Here is a 17,559-nt window from a genome sequence, read left to right on the forward strand (position 1 = left end):
CTTATATGCTGGAAAGAGGAAATAACCTACTGGGATACTGGGAAGCTACACTAAAAAGATGCTCAACATCTGCTCTCCCCTCCCCCACATTCCATCTCTGCCTCTCTCTATCATATGATTGTTCAATCTTGTTATTATTACTACTGTAATTTGCTACTGTTGTGTCAGCTAGATTTAGCTAGACATATTTTCTGTGAAGTCCTCTTGAGACATACTTGTGAATTAGGGCTATACAACTCAACTTGACTTGACTTGTGTTGTGTTTCACCACTTCAATTTTGGTTTAGTGGTACAGGAGTTTAACACTGTCTGATCCAAGTAGCTCTACGACTCCCTTTACTGTTACAGTATGTGTAAAGTATGATTTAAAACAAATATCCAGATGGACATAATTTATAATCTTACCTAGTATTAATCATGCATATGCCCAATGCCATCATAATGACTTATACGAATTAATTGTAATGAATAAATAAAAATATGTGTACTTTCATGCATAAATGTTCCCTTTTTCCACTTTAATTCTTCACCATGACACACGCGTGCACGCACTCTATTTGGGTGCCTTGTTGTAGGTGTCGCTGCACAATGGCGTGGAGGTGGAATTTGGGGGGGGGGGGGGGGATGTGCACAATTGTATTATGAAATATATAAAAGACATTTTCAAAGAAAATACACTTGAACATAAAAAGGATCCCAAAAAGCTTTGGAAGGCTCTCAAAGAGTTGGGTATAAAGGACAGGTACAGGGCTGTTAGGCTCAGCTTGGAGGTGAACAGAAAAGTTACATCACAGACACAAATGAGGTAGCTGCCTACTTAAATACCTATACCACAGTAGCTAACAATCTTGTAGCTATTAGCTCCCTGGTCATTCGGGTTATTCAATGAGGAGCATTTTCAATGATAGCTTTTCATTTAGTAAATTGTGTTTATAATCCGCGAGGCTCCACCTGGTGGTACTCAAGATAAGAGCCGTGCTGCCGTCAGCCTATCAGCAAATAAGATGTTTAGGCTATTTGTTGTGTTGCATCTATTTTGCGCTGGCTGATGCTATTGCATGGTTAAATCAGTTAATTTAATTATGGGGGGGGGGGGGGGGGGTGTTGGAATCCACAGTGTGGGAAGTGGTACTTGAGAAATTTTCGTTTGGTAGTGCACTGGTTCTCAATGTTTCTTTCACATGAGGGACCCCTAAACTGACAAAGATTAGACCACGGACCCCCATTTGATAGGATTTTGTCTAACGGTCCCCCATAACAGGATAGATGCTTTTAGATGTAGAAGGAGTCTCTTGCGCGTCAGCCCCTCCGCAGTGGGAGGTCGGTGCTCTCAGAACAGGACAGTATAATAAAGAAGGAAGATTCTGGAGCGCTCAATTCACTGGAAAGTGGTTTTAATAAGGTGCAGTGACTGCACCTTATTAAAACCACTTTCCAGTGAATTGAGTGCTCCAGAAGATGCTTTTAGATGTTTTATTACAGAAAGTGTATTTAACCCACCATGACCAAAATAGTCATTGTGTTACTTATGAATGGAATTATAGCGAAAATAAATCACCCCCCTTTTGGCTGGGGACCACCTGGAACCCCCTCGAGGACCCCTGGGGGTCCCCGGACTACACTGATATTTTATGTTTTTAGGCCTCAGAGTCAATCCCGGGCCAGAGTAAAAAAAAAAATCCTGTCCCGCCCATAGACATAAATAATATGGACGTATCTATCCCATTACATTTCGTTTTCCTGGCAGAGCTCAAATGGTGGGTGTCACCATCTTGATTTTTCGTCAGCAGAGTGGGAGGGAATGGATTGACTCCTTCCGCACCTCACGTGAGATTGTTAGGATGATGTCATCATTCCTGTGATGTCATAGATCACTCACTGATGATGTCATAACACAAGGTGATGTCATGTCCGGGACCTATAAAGGTTCGGTTCTGCAAGTCCTCTGCAGTGGTTCATAGACTAATCTCACGGCAACCTTCTGCAACAGTTCCCATCTCCGAACCTTGCAGACTCAGCTATCAAGTGCCACAGCGTTCCTATATCGAGACTTCAGTTACCCAGTGTGTCTTGGACATTAAGTATCCGCACCTAAATCCACGTCTCACAGCAACCCTAACAGAGATGGGAGTTTCCCAGAGCCGCAGCTCCACCTGCTGTTGGTCCGTGGTCAGCAAGCTGCACGATCACTGGACAGGCGATCTGTCAATCACCCCCTTTTCTATCATCTATTTTACTCCAAACGGGCGAGTTATATACAAATTGACCCCCCCCCCCCTACAGCTGTTATGAAAAGGTGAAATTAACTATATAGAGACCAAAACCGTATTTCGCCCCTAACTGGAAAGATGTTTAATCATGTTACAAAGTCGGGCATTTTAACATGGGGGGAATGCCTACTGCCCCCGACGCCTAGTGGCCATTCGAGGAACTACAGCTTTTCAATTCACTTCTGCATCCTCAGAGGGAAGGGGGTGGGCTTGCCCACTGGTCCCGTCCCAATCCTGGTCTTGCTCAATTCTTTCCACACGCCATGCGCCACGGTCAGGTGTCTGCATGCAACCAACCAGCAACCAGTGAAAATAGTGTTTCTTCAAATTAGAACTACATGCAAAAACTGGTCTATTGTTGGCATCATTCCCGCTCCCCCTCCGGTTGACCTTTTTGACCTTGTCCCAATCACGTGATCCGGTACTGTAACATATTATTATTATTACATATTAAAAAAACATATTATTTCATATTTCATATTTCATATGATCATTTGCATTTCACCAAGGCTGTGTTGATGAATACCATCCTTCCGAAAACAAGACTAGGTCAGAAACCTATCTATATGGCTGGATTGGACTGGATTTCTGATTCTGATTTGTTTGTTAATTAGCTATTTCTTATTTGTTGTACATTGTCAATTTCTGAATGGTCAGCTGAGATAGGTGGTGGGTGACTTGCAGGGATAGCCAGGACATGCTGTGTTGTTGATGTGGTCGTGGGGGGGTTGGGGTGGATACCAGGGTAGGCTGCTTGAAATGCAAGTGATTGTGCATTTCAGATGTTGACAGATGTTTAACATCTGCGTCTCTACTGAATTTACTTTTGCACACTTTACGTTATATAACAAACTACTTCAGCAAACCAGTATTTAATAAGTCTGCTAATGATGACCAATTACAGTTTTAAAATGTAAAATTAACCTAATGCTGAAGATCCAATTTGACAAAATCTTAATTTGTACATTGATATTCCTTTCCTCGACTCCTCTCTGTCGGGGGTCTGAGGCATCTTCATCCTCCTCCCTTCTTTTCTGTCACAGCTCAGACTGTTCTCCTTCTCTGGGGGAACCGGGGTTATATCTATAACTGTAGTTCTCTTGTAGTGCTCAGTGCTCTGGAAAGATGTTTAATCATGTTACAAAGTCGGGCATTTTAACATGGGGGGAATGCCTACTGCCCCCGACGCCTAGTGGCCATTCGAGGAACTACAGCTTTTCAATTCACTTCTGCATCCTCAGAGGGAAGGGGGTGGGCTTGCCCACTGGTCCCGTCCCAATCCTGGTCTTGCTCAATTCTTTCCACATGCCATGCGCCACGGTCAGGTGTCTGCATGCAACCAACCAGCAACCAGTGAAAATAGTGTTTCTTCAAATTAGAACTACATGCAAAAACTGGTCTATTGTTGGCATCATTCCCGCTCCCCCTCCGGTTGACCTTTTTGACCTTGTCCCAATCACGTGATCCACGGGACCTCGGAAAAAATGGCAGCCTCTACTGGGTATTACTGCTGTCATTTTGCACATCCAGAAACCGTACTAGTCAGTATGAACATGAAAGTATTCTGAATTAGACTGGTGAAACGAAGGTGAAAGTATTTTCCGTCATCCGTCATGACCCTGCCAGTCCAGTTGATGTGATAAGAATAAACCCTTGGCACAGACTTTCCCAGAAATTTGACGGCTTTGACGGCTACTGTCAAGTTCTGCTCAAATCTGATGTGCTCATAGCATCTGCGTGAGTGTCACTGAGGCGTGGCTTACTGGTAAGAACAAAAGGAAAAACAAAACACAAAAAGAAACATACTGCGATAAAAGACAGAATGTAGAAAAGCCGGTCATAATCAAGGAAGAGAAGAGGGAAAATAACATTGGCAGGACCTTCCTTTGTTCGGTATTCTGCCAAAGTAATCTTATTTTGTTTGGGTTTTACCTTGTGATAATAATGATCCTCTTATCACAAGTTGCTTGGGTCAACATTGTGATTTTTAAGCATACCAATGAACTTAGCGGGCCATTCTCCAATCTGAGTTGTTTGGCAGGTCAGGTCAGGCGTGTATAAAAGATGCTGCAGGTGCGGATGAGAGAGGCAGAGGCACCCTGCTGGGACAGATGGTTGAGTTTCAGCCACCATGGCGTCTTCCACACTGGTGTTCCTGCTCCCGCTGCTCCTGATCGCTCTGGCATCTGCATCGCACTTCTATGGCGGCACGGTGGCTTTTACTGTCAAAGGAAGAAACCCAGATGGAACATTTAGGGTGAGGGATGCGACTTTTGCAAGAGACCCTATGATATCAGCCATGTAGTGCAGCCACAGTTTGCATTGTTTGTTCTCACTTGCACTTGTGTCCTGGTGATGAATACAAGAACTTAGTGACAGCCTAGGCTTGTAAATATGGTGACTATAACTTGTCATTTTGTAGCAGTTTCTTATTTTTTTATTTTTTATTTATTTGTTTAGCACAAATTTAGGTACAAATCTGTGCAAGGTGGGAACGAAGCCTTTGCAAGCTTGTACCAGGCTTGTTCTTCTTATAAAAGGAGGAGACACTAACATATATATAATATATAGAATGATATATAATATATAGAATGAGAGTCAACTTGAGGTCTTTTCAGTTAACTGAAGTTGTAGTTTACTGTTCAGATGAATGTGTATGTTGTTTGGAGCAAGGTTATTATAGTTAACGAAAACTAACGAAAAAACGAAAACTAGAATTGAAAAAACATGAAATAAACTGAAATAAAAACAAAAACTAAGCTTTACAAAAAAACGACAACTAACTGAAACGGTATTGTGTGTTTACAAAACTAACTAAAATAAAATAAAATTGAAGAGAAAATGTCCTTAGTTTTAGTCTTTGTCAGTTTACAGTATTTCGTACATAATAAGCCTATATTTTGAGTGGAGATGAAATTTATTTTCCTAGATCTATCATATTTTATGACCCTTTTGAATCTCACCCCTGACAAACACCCCATATTACAAAAAAAGAGGAAAGGGGCAAAAAAAAGACTAAAACTAACACTGAAACTAATAAAAACTAAACTAAAACTAAGCATTTTCAAAAAATAAAAAATAAACTAAACGATCAAACCCACCTTAAAAACTAATGAAAACTAAACTGAAATTGAAAACAAAAAGTCAAAACTAATAAAAATAAAAACTAATGAAAAAATCCAAAACTATTATAACTTTGGTTTGGAGAGATGGAAACTAATATAGAAATGTGATATTAATAATAATAATAATAATAATACATAAGTTTTATATAGCGCTTTTCTGGGGAACTCAAAGACGCTTTACAATACATAGAAAAGTAATACAATAAACAAAACTAAATAACAAGAACGAAAACAAATACAAGTCAATAGATTGCAGAGATGGAATGGTGGTTAGAGGTAGAAGTCAGATATTGTAGGCTGTTTTGAAGAGGTGGGATTTGAGTTTGGTTTTGAAGGAGGTGAGTGAGTCCGAGTTTCTGATATTGAGGGGCAGAGAGTTCCAGAGGGTTGGGGCAGCGATGGCAAAGGCTCTGTCCCCCGTGGTGCGGTGCTTGGTTTTGGTGATGGGGGTTAGGAGGTTGGCATCAGCAGAGCGGAGACGGCGGGTGGGGGAGTGGCGCTGGAGGAGAGCTGTTAGGTAAGAGGGGGCCAGATTATTGAGGGCTTTGTAGGTGATGAGCAGGATTTTGAAGTGGATGCGGTGTTGAATGGGGAGCCAGTGGAGATGTTGGAGGATGGGTGTGATGTGTTCTCTGGAGCGGGAGTGGGTGAGTAATCGGGCAGCTGAGTTTTGGACATATTGCAGTTTACGGAGGACAGTGGAAGGGAGGCCATAGAGGATGCTGTTGCAGTAATCTAGTCTGGAGGTGATGAAGGCGTGGATGAGTATTTCGGCGGCTGAGGGGGAGAGAGTGGGGCGGAGTCGTGCAATGTTTCGGAGGTGAAAGAAGGATGTTTTGGTGATGTTGTTGATGTGTGACTTGAAGGAGAGTGTGGGATCCAAGATGACGCCGAGATTTCTGACCAGAGGGGAGGGGGTGACTGTATGTCCTCCATCAATGCAGAGTGAGAGGTTCTGGGAGGAGGGGAGGAGGGATTTTGGGCCAAAGATCATGATTTCTGATTTATTGCAGTTGAGTTTGAGGAAGTTGTTGGTCATCCAGGTTTTTTTTTCAGTGAGACAGTCAGAATCAGAGGAGAGGAGGAGGTCGTTGGTGACTTTGAGTAGTGCTGTTTCGGTACTGTAACATATTATTATTATTACATATTAAAAAAACATATTATTTCATATTTCATATGATCATTTGCATTTCACCAAGGCTGTGTTGATGAATACCATCCTTCCGAAAACAAGACTAGGTCAGAAACCTATCTATATGGCTGGATTGGACTGGATTTCTGATTCTGATTTGTTTGTTAATTAGCAATTTCTTATTTGTTGTACATTGTCAATTTCTGAATGGTCAGCTGAGATAGGTGGTGGGTGACTTGCAGGGATAGCCAGGACATGCTGTGTTGTTGATGTGGCCGTGGGGGGGTTGGGGTGGATACCAGGGTAGGCTGCTTGAAATGCAAGTGATTGTGCATTTCAGATGTTGACAGATGTTTAACATCTGCGTCTCTACTGAATTTACTTTTGCACACTTTACGTTATATAACAAACTAGCTACTTCAGCAAACCAGTATTTAATAAGTCTGCTAATGATGACCAATTACAGTTTGAAAATGTAAAATTAACCTAATGCTGAAGATCCAATTTGACAAAATCTTTAATTTGTACATTGATATTCCTTTCCTCGACTCCTCTCTGTCGGGGGTCTGAGGCATCTTCATCCTCCTCCCTTCTTTTCTGTCACAGCTCAGACTGATGATGAGATGAGATGAGATGATGAGATGAACTTTATTGTCCCCGAGGGGAAATTTGTCTTGGGCAAGTAGTGCCGTACAACAGCCACATATCGCATGTATAGAGGTTTAGACACAATACATACAACAGACAGGGAAAAAACATATCGAGCATACAATGTGGTCCCTTTCCAACATGCACTTTCCACTGGGAAATTTTGCCAGCGTGTAATATAGAAATAAAAGACAGCAAACACTGGTTTGTTCAATTTGGTTCAACATTTCATCCTAATGACATTCTAAGCATATTGCACAGTCATTGTGGGTTTATTGCACAACCCTCATTGCAATTTCCCATTTGATAAAGTAAAAGTATTGAAGGTAAAATAAATACACTTTTTGGAGGTACAAACCTCACCTCAAGAGCAATAGGGCACTCAACTAAGTAAGACCAGAACTCAGTATATGACAGTACAATAGAGAGTTCTGCTTTGTTTAAAAAGAATTCAGCTCTACCAATACTAGGACAGGCAATCCAGATTAGTAGAGAGTTCTGCTTTGTTTTAAAAGAATTTCAGCTCTACTAATACTAGGACAGGCAAGATTTGCCTCTGTTTGTAGAGGGTTCTTAATGAAGAGTAAGAGAATAAAATAAAAAGCTAAGAGAATAAAATAAAATAAAAATAGTAAAAATAGTGAAAAAGTAAAATAAATAAAATAAAATAAAATAATAAAAATATAAAAAAAAGTGAGAAGACATCGACCGGCATATGACCTGGTTTTATAGGGAACACCCTCTTTGGGGAAGGGGCAATGCCGCCTGTTTGTTCAACAATAGCACAGAAGTGGGTAGGAAAGAGAGCTTGAAGCGGTTACTCTTACATCTATACGCTCTGTATCGTCTGCCCGAGGGCAGCAGGTCATAATCACAAAATAAAAGGTGAGATGGGTCATCTAGGATTTTGAGTGCTAGGCTGATGACCTTTTTTTCGTAGATTGTTTGGAGAGGTGCAAAGTCTCTCTTCCCAATCACTTTCATTGCTGTATTTACAATTTTTGCAAGTCTCGTTTTGAGCTGCACGGGAAGTGTTCCATACCATGCTGCCATACCGTACCTAATGAGGCTTTCCAGCACGGCATTATAAAAGGTCTCCATGATCTTGGTGCTAACACCGTACAGTCTGAGCCTTCTAAGAAAGTGAAGCCTCTGGCCCAGTTTACCACACAGGTAGTCGATATGGACATTCCATTTGAGAGAGTTTTCAATATATATGGATGCCCAGACTGTTCTCCTTATATCTATAACTGTAGTTCTCTTGTAGTGCTCAGTGCTCTCCACTCAACAAAAATTGCACTAACTAGCTCTTGTTCCACAGGTGGATGTTCGCAACAGGGTAACCTTTCGTAATGGTTGTAGTCAGCTCAGCTGGTATTGTTACAGCGGTAACTGTGGACACCAGGTCGGACCAGCTCATAGCGGCAGAATTGACATCGTCAACAATGGAGAACGAGGTGGGCTGTGGTGTGAGACTGAAACAGTCACGACAAGACATGTCCCAAGTGACAAACCTTTTCAAATGAGGTGCGCTATTTCCCCTCAAATCACACGATGATCATTGCTGTTATTACTACCCTTTTGATGTTGATGATTGTTGTTGTTATTATGATCATTAATAATAATAATAGCAACAACAATAACAACATATTACAGTTTTAATAAAATGATAGTACAGTAAAATTGTAGTTTGCTGAGCACCATCCTCTCTTTCAGTAGATCGCAACATTTTCAACCACATTTATTTTATTGTTATTCTGCCAATTCTAAAAGTAAACAGTGTTTAGAAATGCAGTATCTCAAGATTGTTGTATCATCCACACACCAGGGCAGCGAGCTGTTGTTGGATCCACACAAGCAATAACATTGGATCTTGGAGACTCTCGACTCTAATGGATTTAGGAATCAGATCTGATACTCGCGAGCCAAACAGATCTCCAGAAGTTGCCATTGTACCTTTCCTACGGTAAGTCCCTTACATACAGTGGATGGACACAGTGGACACACCATTCAAATAAATTATTATTTCGCCCGGAAATACTTTGTGGGGGGGGGTGTCTTTCTACCATGTCATGCCCCCTCCATCATAACATATCTATGATACCTCTTGACCTCCAAGTCGCTATAAAGAAAATTTTAGAAGATTTATTTTTGGGGACAGTTCAGCGGACACGCCCCCAGAGTTTTAGGGCAGATAATAGACTACTGCTTATTTTTTTCCACAATTTTGAAACATAATTTATATACTTGCTGAAATTTCTAATCATTCATTTGGCTGGATGGTTAATAACACAGTTTTCTGTGGTGTGACAAGCTCACGACACATTAACTTTTTTTTTTTTAATTATATTTTTATTTGGTTTTTCTGATTTTAACAAACAAAAACAAGAGCATGACAGCTCAGACACAACATTGGTCTGGACAGTGACAGAAGGTGAAAGAATAAACCAAAAAGTAAGGGAGAAGAAAAATAAGGTCAATCTCCAGAGACATGATGCACTACATGATTATTTGGTGCAAATTTCTCTTCTCTTAAATTTTTTCCCCTTCTGGTCCTTTATACCAGAACGAACAAACTCAGACAGAAACAAAACAAAAAACAGACAACAAAAACACGCGCGTACACACACACTCCAATGCTACAACATGGTGATTGTGGTTGTAAAGATATAAAAATAAAAATAAATGAATCTTGTGAATAGGATCCTCCATTAACTTTTTCTTTATAGGGACGTTAACTACACTTGTTTGCTTTTCAATCTGCTGATTTTATTGTTTTGTGTAAAGCCTGGAACTGGCAACAAAGGCCAAATGTTGCGTCGCCTCGCTGTGTCGGGGCCAAAGAGTTGCACTTGAACACATCGCAAAGACTACAGAGATGGTCGACTAGCACAGACATTCTGCGCGTTCTTCAACATGTTGAAGATGAACATGTTCAACATGTTGAAGATGAACATGTTGAACATGTTCATCTTCAACATGTTGAAGATGAACATGTTGAACATGTTCATTCAACATGTTGAATCGGCATTAGGCTTTCACTTAAGAGGCCGATTCCGAAAAAGCCGACAACAAGGCCGACTAGTCCCAACAACGATGCGGGAAACACAACACAGACTAGAGCGACAGACACTCACCGACGGCCATGACATTGCCGACGGCCGAACGTCGGCCCGGTGTGTTCTGGGCTTCAGGGGACCCTTTGCAGACATCTGGCACTAACTGTTACTCTTGTTATTAACATATGCATTCAGAGTTCCTGCAAACTGCCCACGGTCATACAACCTGATGTCTTTTGATCCTGATGATGACCAAGTTCGATGTCGATATGGAACAGCCAGAGGCACAGAGTGCAACATGTGCAGCCAATCAACTGCAGGCTTTCACTTAGATCAGGTAGGTTGAGAAATCTATTTCCCAATACCTTATGCCAGTGGTTCTCAAATGGGGGTCGCCGGTCCGGGGACCCCCAGGGGTCCTTGAGGGGTTTCCAGGTGGTCCCCAGCCAAAAGGGGGGTCATTTATTTGAGCTATAATTCCATTCATAAGTAACACAATAACTATTTTGGTCATGGGTTTTATACACTTTCTGTAATAAAACATCTAAGCGCATCTTATCATCATCTTATTATCATATGGGGGACTGTGCGACAAAATCCTATCAAATGGGGGTCCGTGCTCCGTGGTCTAATTTTTGTCAGTTCAGGAGTCCCTCATGTGAAAACATTTGAGAACCACTGCCTTATGCAACTAATTTTGCCTCAACTAACGTCACTATATTCACATTGTCAGGGCTCGTGCACATTGTCCTACTCCGCCACCTCGTACACTGGCATCTATGGATTTGAGCTGGTCGTGGAGGACTTCCCGCGTCGCCCCATCACGCTGGCCTACACGGACGGGTCTCGATCCAACAGGTCTCCACTGTACGTGGGAAGGAGAGGGAAGCGCTCACTGCACGGCACGACTGTCTCCTACCCCTGGTGGTGGGCTCAGACCTCCACACCAGAACCAACGACGAACCCTCCTCGGAGGTGGTGGCATCAAAGCAGTACTCTGTCTCCAGCAACTACAAACGTTCCCTGGTGGCAGCGAACCAATGCTCCACCTTCACCGACTACAAACAATCCATGGTGGTGGTGGCATCAAACCAGTACTTCACCTCCAGCAACTACAAGCGCTCCTTGGGGGCAGCAAACCAGTACTCTGTCTCCAGCAACTACAAACGTTCCCTGGTGGCAGCGAACCAATGCTCCACCTTCACCGACTACAAACAATCCATGGTGGTGGTGGCACCAAACCAGTACTTCACCTCCAGCAACTACAAGCGCTCCTTGGGGGCAGCAAAGCAGTACTCCGCCTCCAGCAACTACAAACGTTCCTTGGTGGCAGCGAACCCGTGCTCCACCTTCAACGACTGCAAGCCCTCCTTGGTGGTGGTGGCATCGAACCAGTACTCCACCTCCAACAACTACAAACGTAGTTCCCACAACACCCGGCGGGGGTTGGTGGTGGTCGAGTCGCTCCACACCACCACCTGTTGGGTCCACCACTCCCAGCTGGTGGACCCAACAGAACACAACTCCGTCCCCCTGGTGGTGGAATCAGCGCACTACCATTCCTCGGTGGTGGGGGACCAGCACGCCTCCCACGACCACAACCGCAGCAACTACCGTCACGTCTGCTCCTTGGGGGCTGACGAGTACTACCACCACCTCCAGGCCAACTAGATACACCAGTCCCATACATTCCCATACATACACCCTTCCCAGACAGACGCCTAGCACCACAACACCCCTGTATGCCTCCACCCCCCCCCTCAGTAAACTTCCATTGCAATTCTCAGTTGTTGGTAAGCCAGCCAAAATGCTCTTCCTATACATTTGCATGGAATATATAACATATTGCGTTTCTGCATTTAAATCAATCTTTATTTTGAATTTTAGTTGATCCACCTGTTCCCTCTTGCGTTGAGGGAGAATACTTGCCTAAGTTCCTGCCGCCAACACCCAGAAACGACGAGCGCCTCCATGCTGAAGTCAGCAGAGAACTGGAGATCAGAGTCAAGGCCAAAGCTCGAAGAGCAACGTTGAACAGGCATGACCAGTGTTAGCCTCGTGGCACGTAAATACTGTCGACTCTGGGACAGCCGTATCTTTTTTTTAGGCTTCCTGTACAGGGCGAATCTTCTGCCCCGGGACTTCCGCCTCCGCGCAGTGCCGCTCTGTTGTAGTGAATACAAAATATAATTTTGACATTTCGCTTTCAAAATAAAAGCGACACAATGTATGTTTTTAAAAGGCACCGCTGTGCGGAAGTGGAAGTCCCCGGGCGGAAGATCCGCGCTGTACAGGAAGCCTAAAAAAAAAAGTATGACTGTCCCAGAGTCTATTTAGGTGTCTATTTAGATGCCGAAATAGACTCTGGGTTCCCAGATTGGCCTTGTGGCAGCAAAAATAAATAAATAAATAATTAAATAATTAAATTGTTCATTTCAACAAGTACAATATAACCTCAGAAATCACTGTGACATTTCTGACTTGTTTGTTTTGTTGTCATACAGGCTGCAAAATGTCATAGTCAGCGGCCCTCTGAATATCACCAACCACAGGACCATGCATGATGAGTTTGTCATTAGATGGACGCCTGTTGAAGATGACCTGGGAGATCATTTCCCCATTTGCTTTGTCGCTGTATCAATACTTGGGTGAGAAAGAGGAAAAAAGACAGTTATAATATAATAATAATATAATATATATAATATAATAAGTTGCAGTAAGCAACCTATCAAGCTGCTCAGCTGTCTCAGACTCAATGCAGAAGTTGTCAATGTGCAGTATTCAACACTGATTTGCTGCATTTCAACTGTAAGTCAAAAATGTGCTTTTTACAAAGATTTGTTAAGAGTTAATTAGATGCCAAGTTCAGATGCTGATTTCCTCACCTGTACTGAATCTGACTAATTGAATAATATTTACTATTTAAACTGCCTCTTGTGAGAATAAGAAATACAATCAAAATTGCACACACCCATTCTGGTTGAACCTATACATTTATAAGGGATAAAAGAGGCTCCACTAGAAGGAACGTTTTCACGACACGGCACAGAAAAAAAACTAAATGAATCTGAGTATAAGGGACAACAACAAACCAAATGGGAAATTAATAGACCATATATTCATCCCTCCACCCTATCTCTTGAACTATTGAGAAGATTAAAGTGAACCTTTTACATAGGTTACCTTAAACATAGACTTTTGTCAGTGGAATACACATCAGTAATAATAATATTAATAATTGCAAAATCAATTGAAATTGAATTGAAAAGCATTACTATCCTCAGTGGAAGTGTTAAATTAATCTTCAATGGTTTTCAGGTCTCGCATCTATCAGTCTGAGATGCGATGTGTTGTGGTGAAGGTTGGGCAGGAGAAGGGTGAGTCTTGTTATGCCAACATAAACTGCTAGAGAATTATAAATGTGTTGGATTTTCACCAAACCCATTTTTAGTGCTGTAGACTCTTTTAACCCATTGATACCTGATGCAGCATTTGCGTGTATATCCCTTATTTGTGTGTGTGTATCCCTTTTTGCTCGCGGTCTTAAAGGGATACACACACAAATGCTGCATCAGGTATCAATGGGTTAAGTTGCAAAAAAAATGCTGTATTGTGTTATCTGGGGAGAAAATTATTAACAACCAAATCTGTACCTCCAGTTATAGCCAACGTGATCTGCAGTGAGTCCTCTATGAGAGTGGAGGTGGACAAATCCTCATTCCCCAGACTTCACGAGGATCATCTACGTCTTAATGACCCCAGCAACACGCTCTGCAGCCTGCAGAGGCACTCCAACAGCACTCACATCATCGCCATCATCCCCCTCAATGCTTGCGGCACTCAGATCGAGGTAAGGAACTCACTCCTAGTCTAGATGCTGGTTGGTTGGTGGTATTTGCTTCATGAAGGACTGTGCTCATCGATTTGTCTAAATGCTATGAGTTATAGCAGTGCAAGGACTGAATCACTTTTGACTCTGCAGGAAGATGAAGAACACCTCATCTTCAAGAATGAGATCACCACCGTCGACAATGTCAGAGACCTCATCACCAGGAAGCACCTGCTGGAGGTGCAGTTCTACTGCCAGTACGCCAAGCGGGGCAACGTGACCCTGGGCTTCACCGCACACAGGAAGAACGTCACCGTGTGGGAGAAAGGCTTCGGTACCTTCACCTACGGCTTTGAGTTCTACCAAAGCAGCCGTTTCCGAGGAATGATGGACCCCAATTCATACCCTCTGGAGTATGACGTAGGGGACCAGATCTACATGGAGATAGAAGCCTCGTCTTCAGTCAATGACACCGAGCTGTTTGTGGAGTCCTGCAGAGCTACACCTTATGATAACCCAAACTACTGGCCAACGTATCCCATCATTGAAAATGGGTAAGTGCAACATTGAGTGGTAATGAAGCAGTTAGCATTGCCTGGTTCCCTCCTTTGGAGGTCAATGATTTTTTTTGGATGGAATTTTGGTTGAATGCCTGAAATAAGGTCTGTGGTTAGCAAAAGTTTATGAAACTTGAACATTGTTTAGCAAGATGATCTTCACAAATGAACAGAATTTTTTCTGGCATTATGCTCCTCAGGGATTTATACGGAAACGTAACTGTTTAAAAATGATATAATTGTCTGGATAGAGGTGACCTCCAGGCCAGGGGGTCTGTCCTGGCTCATGGAGACCGACTTTGATGCATACAATCTTTGTCTGTTTGACATAAAGAGTAAACATGACCAAAAGAGCATAAGCTGCTGTTATAAACCAAAGCTCCATATCAGAAGAGAAAGGAAGTAGGAAATAAAGGCAAAAATGGGCACCAACTGGTATCCGTAACACAATAATGAAAACCAAAACCTCTGCTGATCAGTCAATCAGGGATGGTCAGAGTTACAATGACACTGTTTCTATACTGTGTTTTGCCAGGTGTCAAGTGGACCAGACTGTTCAGATCTATCCAAGGAGGCACCAACGAGAGTTCCGGTTCAGCATAGAGGCGTTCAAGTTCATCGGACAGCACGACCAGGTGAGGATCAAACTTTCGCTGGAGAGGAGCCAGTTACTGCGAAGCGCTAGTGCCAAATACCTGTCATACTCTATCTATAGGCCTACATGCTTAAATGTATAGCATTATATGTATATATATATATATATATATATATATATATATATATATATATATATATATATATATATATATATATATATATAGTTGTTTTTTTTATTTCCAAACTATATGTATCACCACGTGATACTGATGTAACCTAGGTTTGGCTGGATTGATGAAGCGCAGAAGAGGACTACAGTTCCACCGGGGGGTTTGTCCGCTGATGTAATGACAGATGATCGTGTTTTGTTCAGGTGTACATCAGCTGTTCGGTGATCATGTGTGAAGCTGGCAACCCCAACACCCGGTGCTCCCGCGGATGCGTCAACTCCACGTCTTCTCCGCCTGGCCGTCATCGTGGCAAGAGAGCGACCGTCATCCAGACTGCAAACCACTTTGTTTCCCAGGGCCCCCTGCGCTTGAGAAGATCCTCGGAGGAGAGCACAGGTAACGCCGAACCTTTTCTCCGGTCTGTCGTGAATCAAAAACAGCACATGTTTGAAATGCTTGGTGGGCTCACAGACCTTCTGACAAGGCCCGATTGAAACTGTGTTTCTCTTTCTTTCAGCGACCAACCTGAATCTGAACCTGGTGTTTATCGCTGGATGTGTTCTAGCAGCCGTTGGAATGATCTGTGCAGCGGCCGTTTACAAAGCCAAGACGCCAAGGATCAAATATCAACCTTTACCAACTGAAACTTAAGACAGCTGTGTGTGCAGGAGAATACATTTTGCATTACTACACTGCCCCTGCACCTCCAATGACCACATGACCATCTCATATCAGCTATGATCTTATATGCTAGGAAATAACCTACTGGGATACTGGGAAGCTACACTAAAAAGATGCTCAACATCTGCTCTCCCCTCCCCCACATTCCATCTCTGCCTCTTTCTATCATATGATTGTTCAATCTTGTTATTATTACTACTGTAATTTGCTACTGTTGTGTCAGCTAGATTTAGCTAGACATATTTTCTGTGAAGTCCTCTGAGACATACTTGTGAATTAGGGCTATACAACTTGACTTGACTTGTGTTGTGTTTCACCACTTCAATTTTGGTTTAGTGGTACAGGAGTTTAACACTGTGGGATCCAAGTAGCTCTACGACTCCCTTTACTGTTACAGTATGTGTAAAGTATGATTTAAAACATATATCCAGATGGACATAATTTATAATCTTACCTAGTATTAATCATGCATATGCCCAATGCCATCATAATGACTTATACGAATTAATTGTAATGAATAAATAAAAATATGTGTACTTTCATGCATAAATGTTCCCTTTTTCCACTTTAATTCTTCACCATGACACACGCACGCCACGCACTCTATTTGGGTGCCTTGTTGTAGGTGTCGCTGCACAATGGCGTGGAGGTGGAAGTTGGGGGGCGGGGGAATGTCACAATTGTATTATGAAATATATAAAATGAATTTTCAAAGAAAAGACACTTGAACATAAAAACGATCCCAAAAAGCTTTGGAAGGCTCTCAAAGGGTTGGGTATAAAGGACAGGTACATAGCTGTTAGGCTCAGCTTGGAGGTGAACAGAAAAGTTACATCACAGACACAAATGAGGTAGCTGCCTTTTCATTTAGTAAATTGTGTTTATAATCTGCGAGGCTCCACCTGGTGGTACTCAAGATAAGAGCCTTGCTGCCATCAGCCTATCAGCAAATAAGATGTTTAGGCTATTTGCTGTGTTGCATCTATTTTGCGCTGGCTGATGCTATTGCATGGTTAAATCAGTTAATTTAATTATGGGGGGGGGGGGGGGGGGATGTTGGAATCCGCAGTGTGGGAAGTGGTACTTGAGAAATTTGGTTTGGTAGTGGTTCTCAATGTTTTTTTCACATGAGGGACCCCTAAACTGACAAAGATTAGACCACGGACCCCCATTTGATAGGATTTTGTCCCACGGTCCCCCATATGATAATAAGATTGATGCTTTTAGATGTTTTAATCCAGAAAGTGTATAAAACCCACCATGACCAAAATAGTCATTGTGTTACTTATTAATGGAATTATAGCTAAAATAAATCACCCCTCTTTTGGCTGGGGACCCCCTGGAACCCCGTCAAGGACCCCTGGGGGTCCCCGGACCCCCATTTGAGAACCACTGTGGTAGTGGGTGGGTACCATAGACATATATAGAAGGGTACACTGACTGGTACTGTACTGTTCTGAAACGTTTTTGGGAAGGCCTGGAGGCTTCTGT

The 17,559-nt window shown here is 42.5% G+C and overlaps 1 protein-coding gene across 1 annotated transcript; it reads left to right on the top strand.

The window, feature by feature from the left end:
- The first annotated feature begins 4,369 nt into the window (after nucleotides 1-4,369).
- On the top strand, nucleotides 4,370-16,607 carry LOC310791404 (uncharacterized protein). Its single transcript, XM_083653100.1, has 13 exons — nucleotides 4,370-4,527; nucleotides 8,497-8,702; nucleotides 9,004-9,141; nucleotides 10,430-10,571; nucleotides 10,968-12,027; nucleotides 12,122-12,272; nucleotides 12,739-12,882; nucleotides 13,553-13,611; nucleotides 13,894-14,084; nucleotides 14,217-14,617; nucleotides 15,156-15,255; nucleotides 15,591-15,783; nucleotides 15,905-16,607. The coding sequence occupies exons 1-13, from the start codon at nucleotides 4,402-4,404 to the stop codon at nucleotides 16,036-16,038; spliced, it is 3,045 nt and encodes a 1,014-aa protein (XP_083509226.1). The 5' UTR covers nucleotides 4,370-4,401; the 3' UTR covers nucleotides 16,039-16,607.
- The last annotated feature ends 952 nt before the right edge of the window (nucleotides 16,608-17,559 follow it).

This window comes from Poromitra crassiceps (genome assembly GCF_964638095.1).
Source record: "Poromitra crassiceps genome assembly, chromosome: 16".
In the NCBI taxonomy this organism is placed as follows: Eukaryota; Metazoa; Chordata; class Actinopteri; order Beryciformes; family Melamphaidae; genus Poromitra; species Poromitra crassiceps.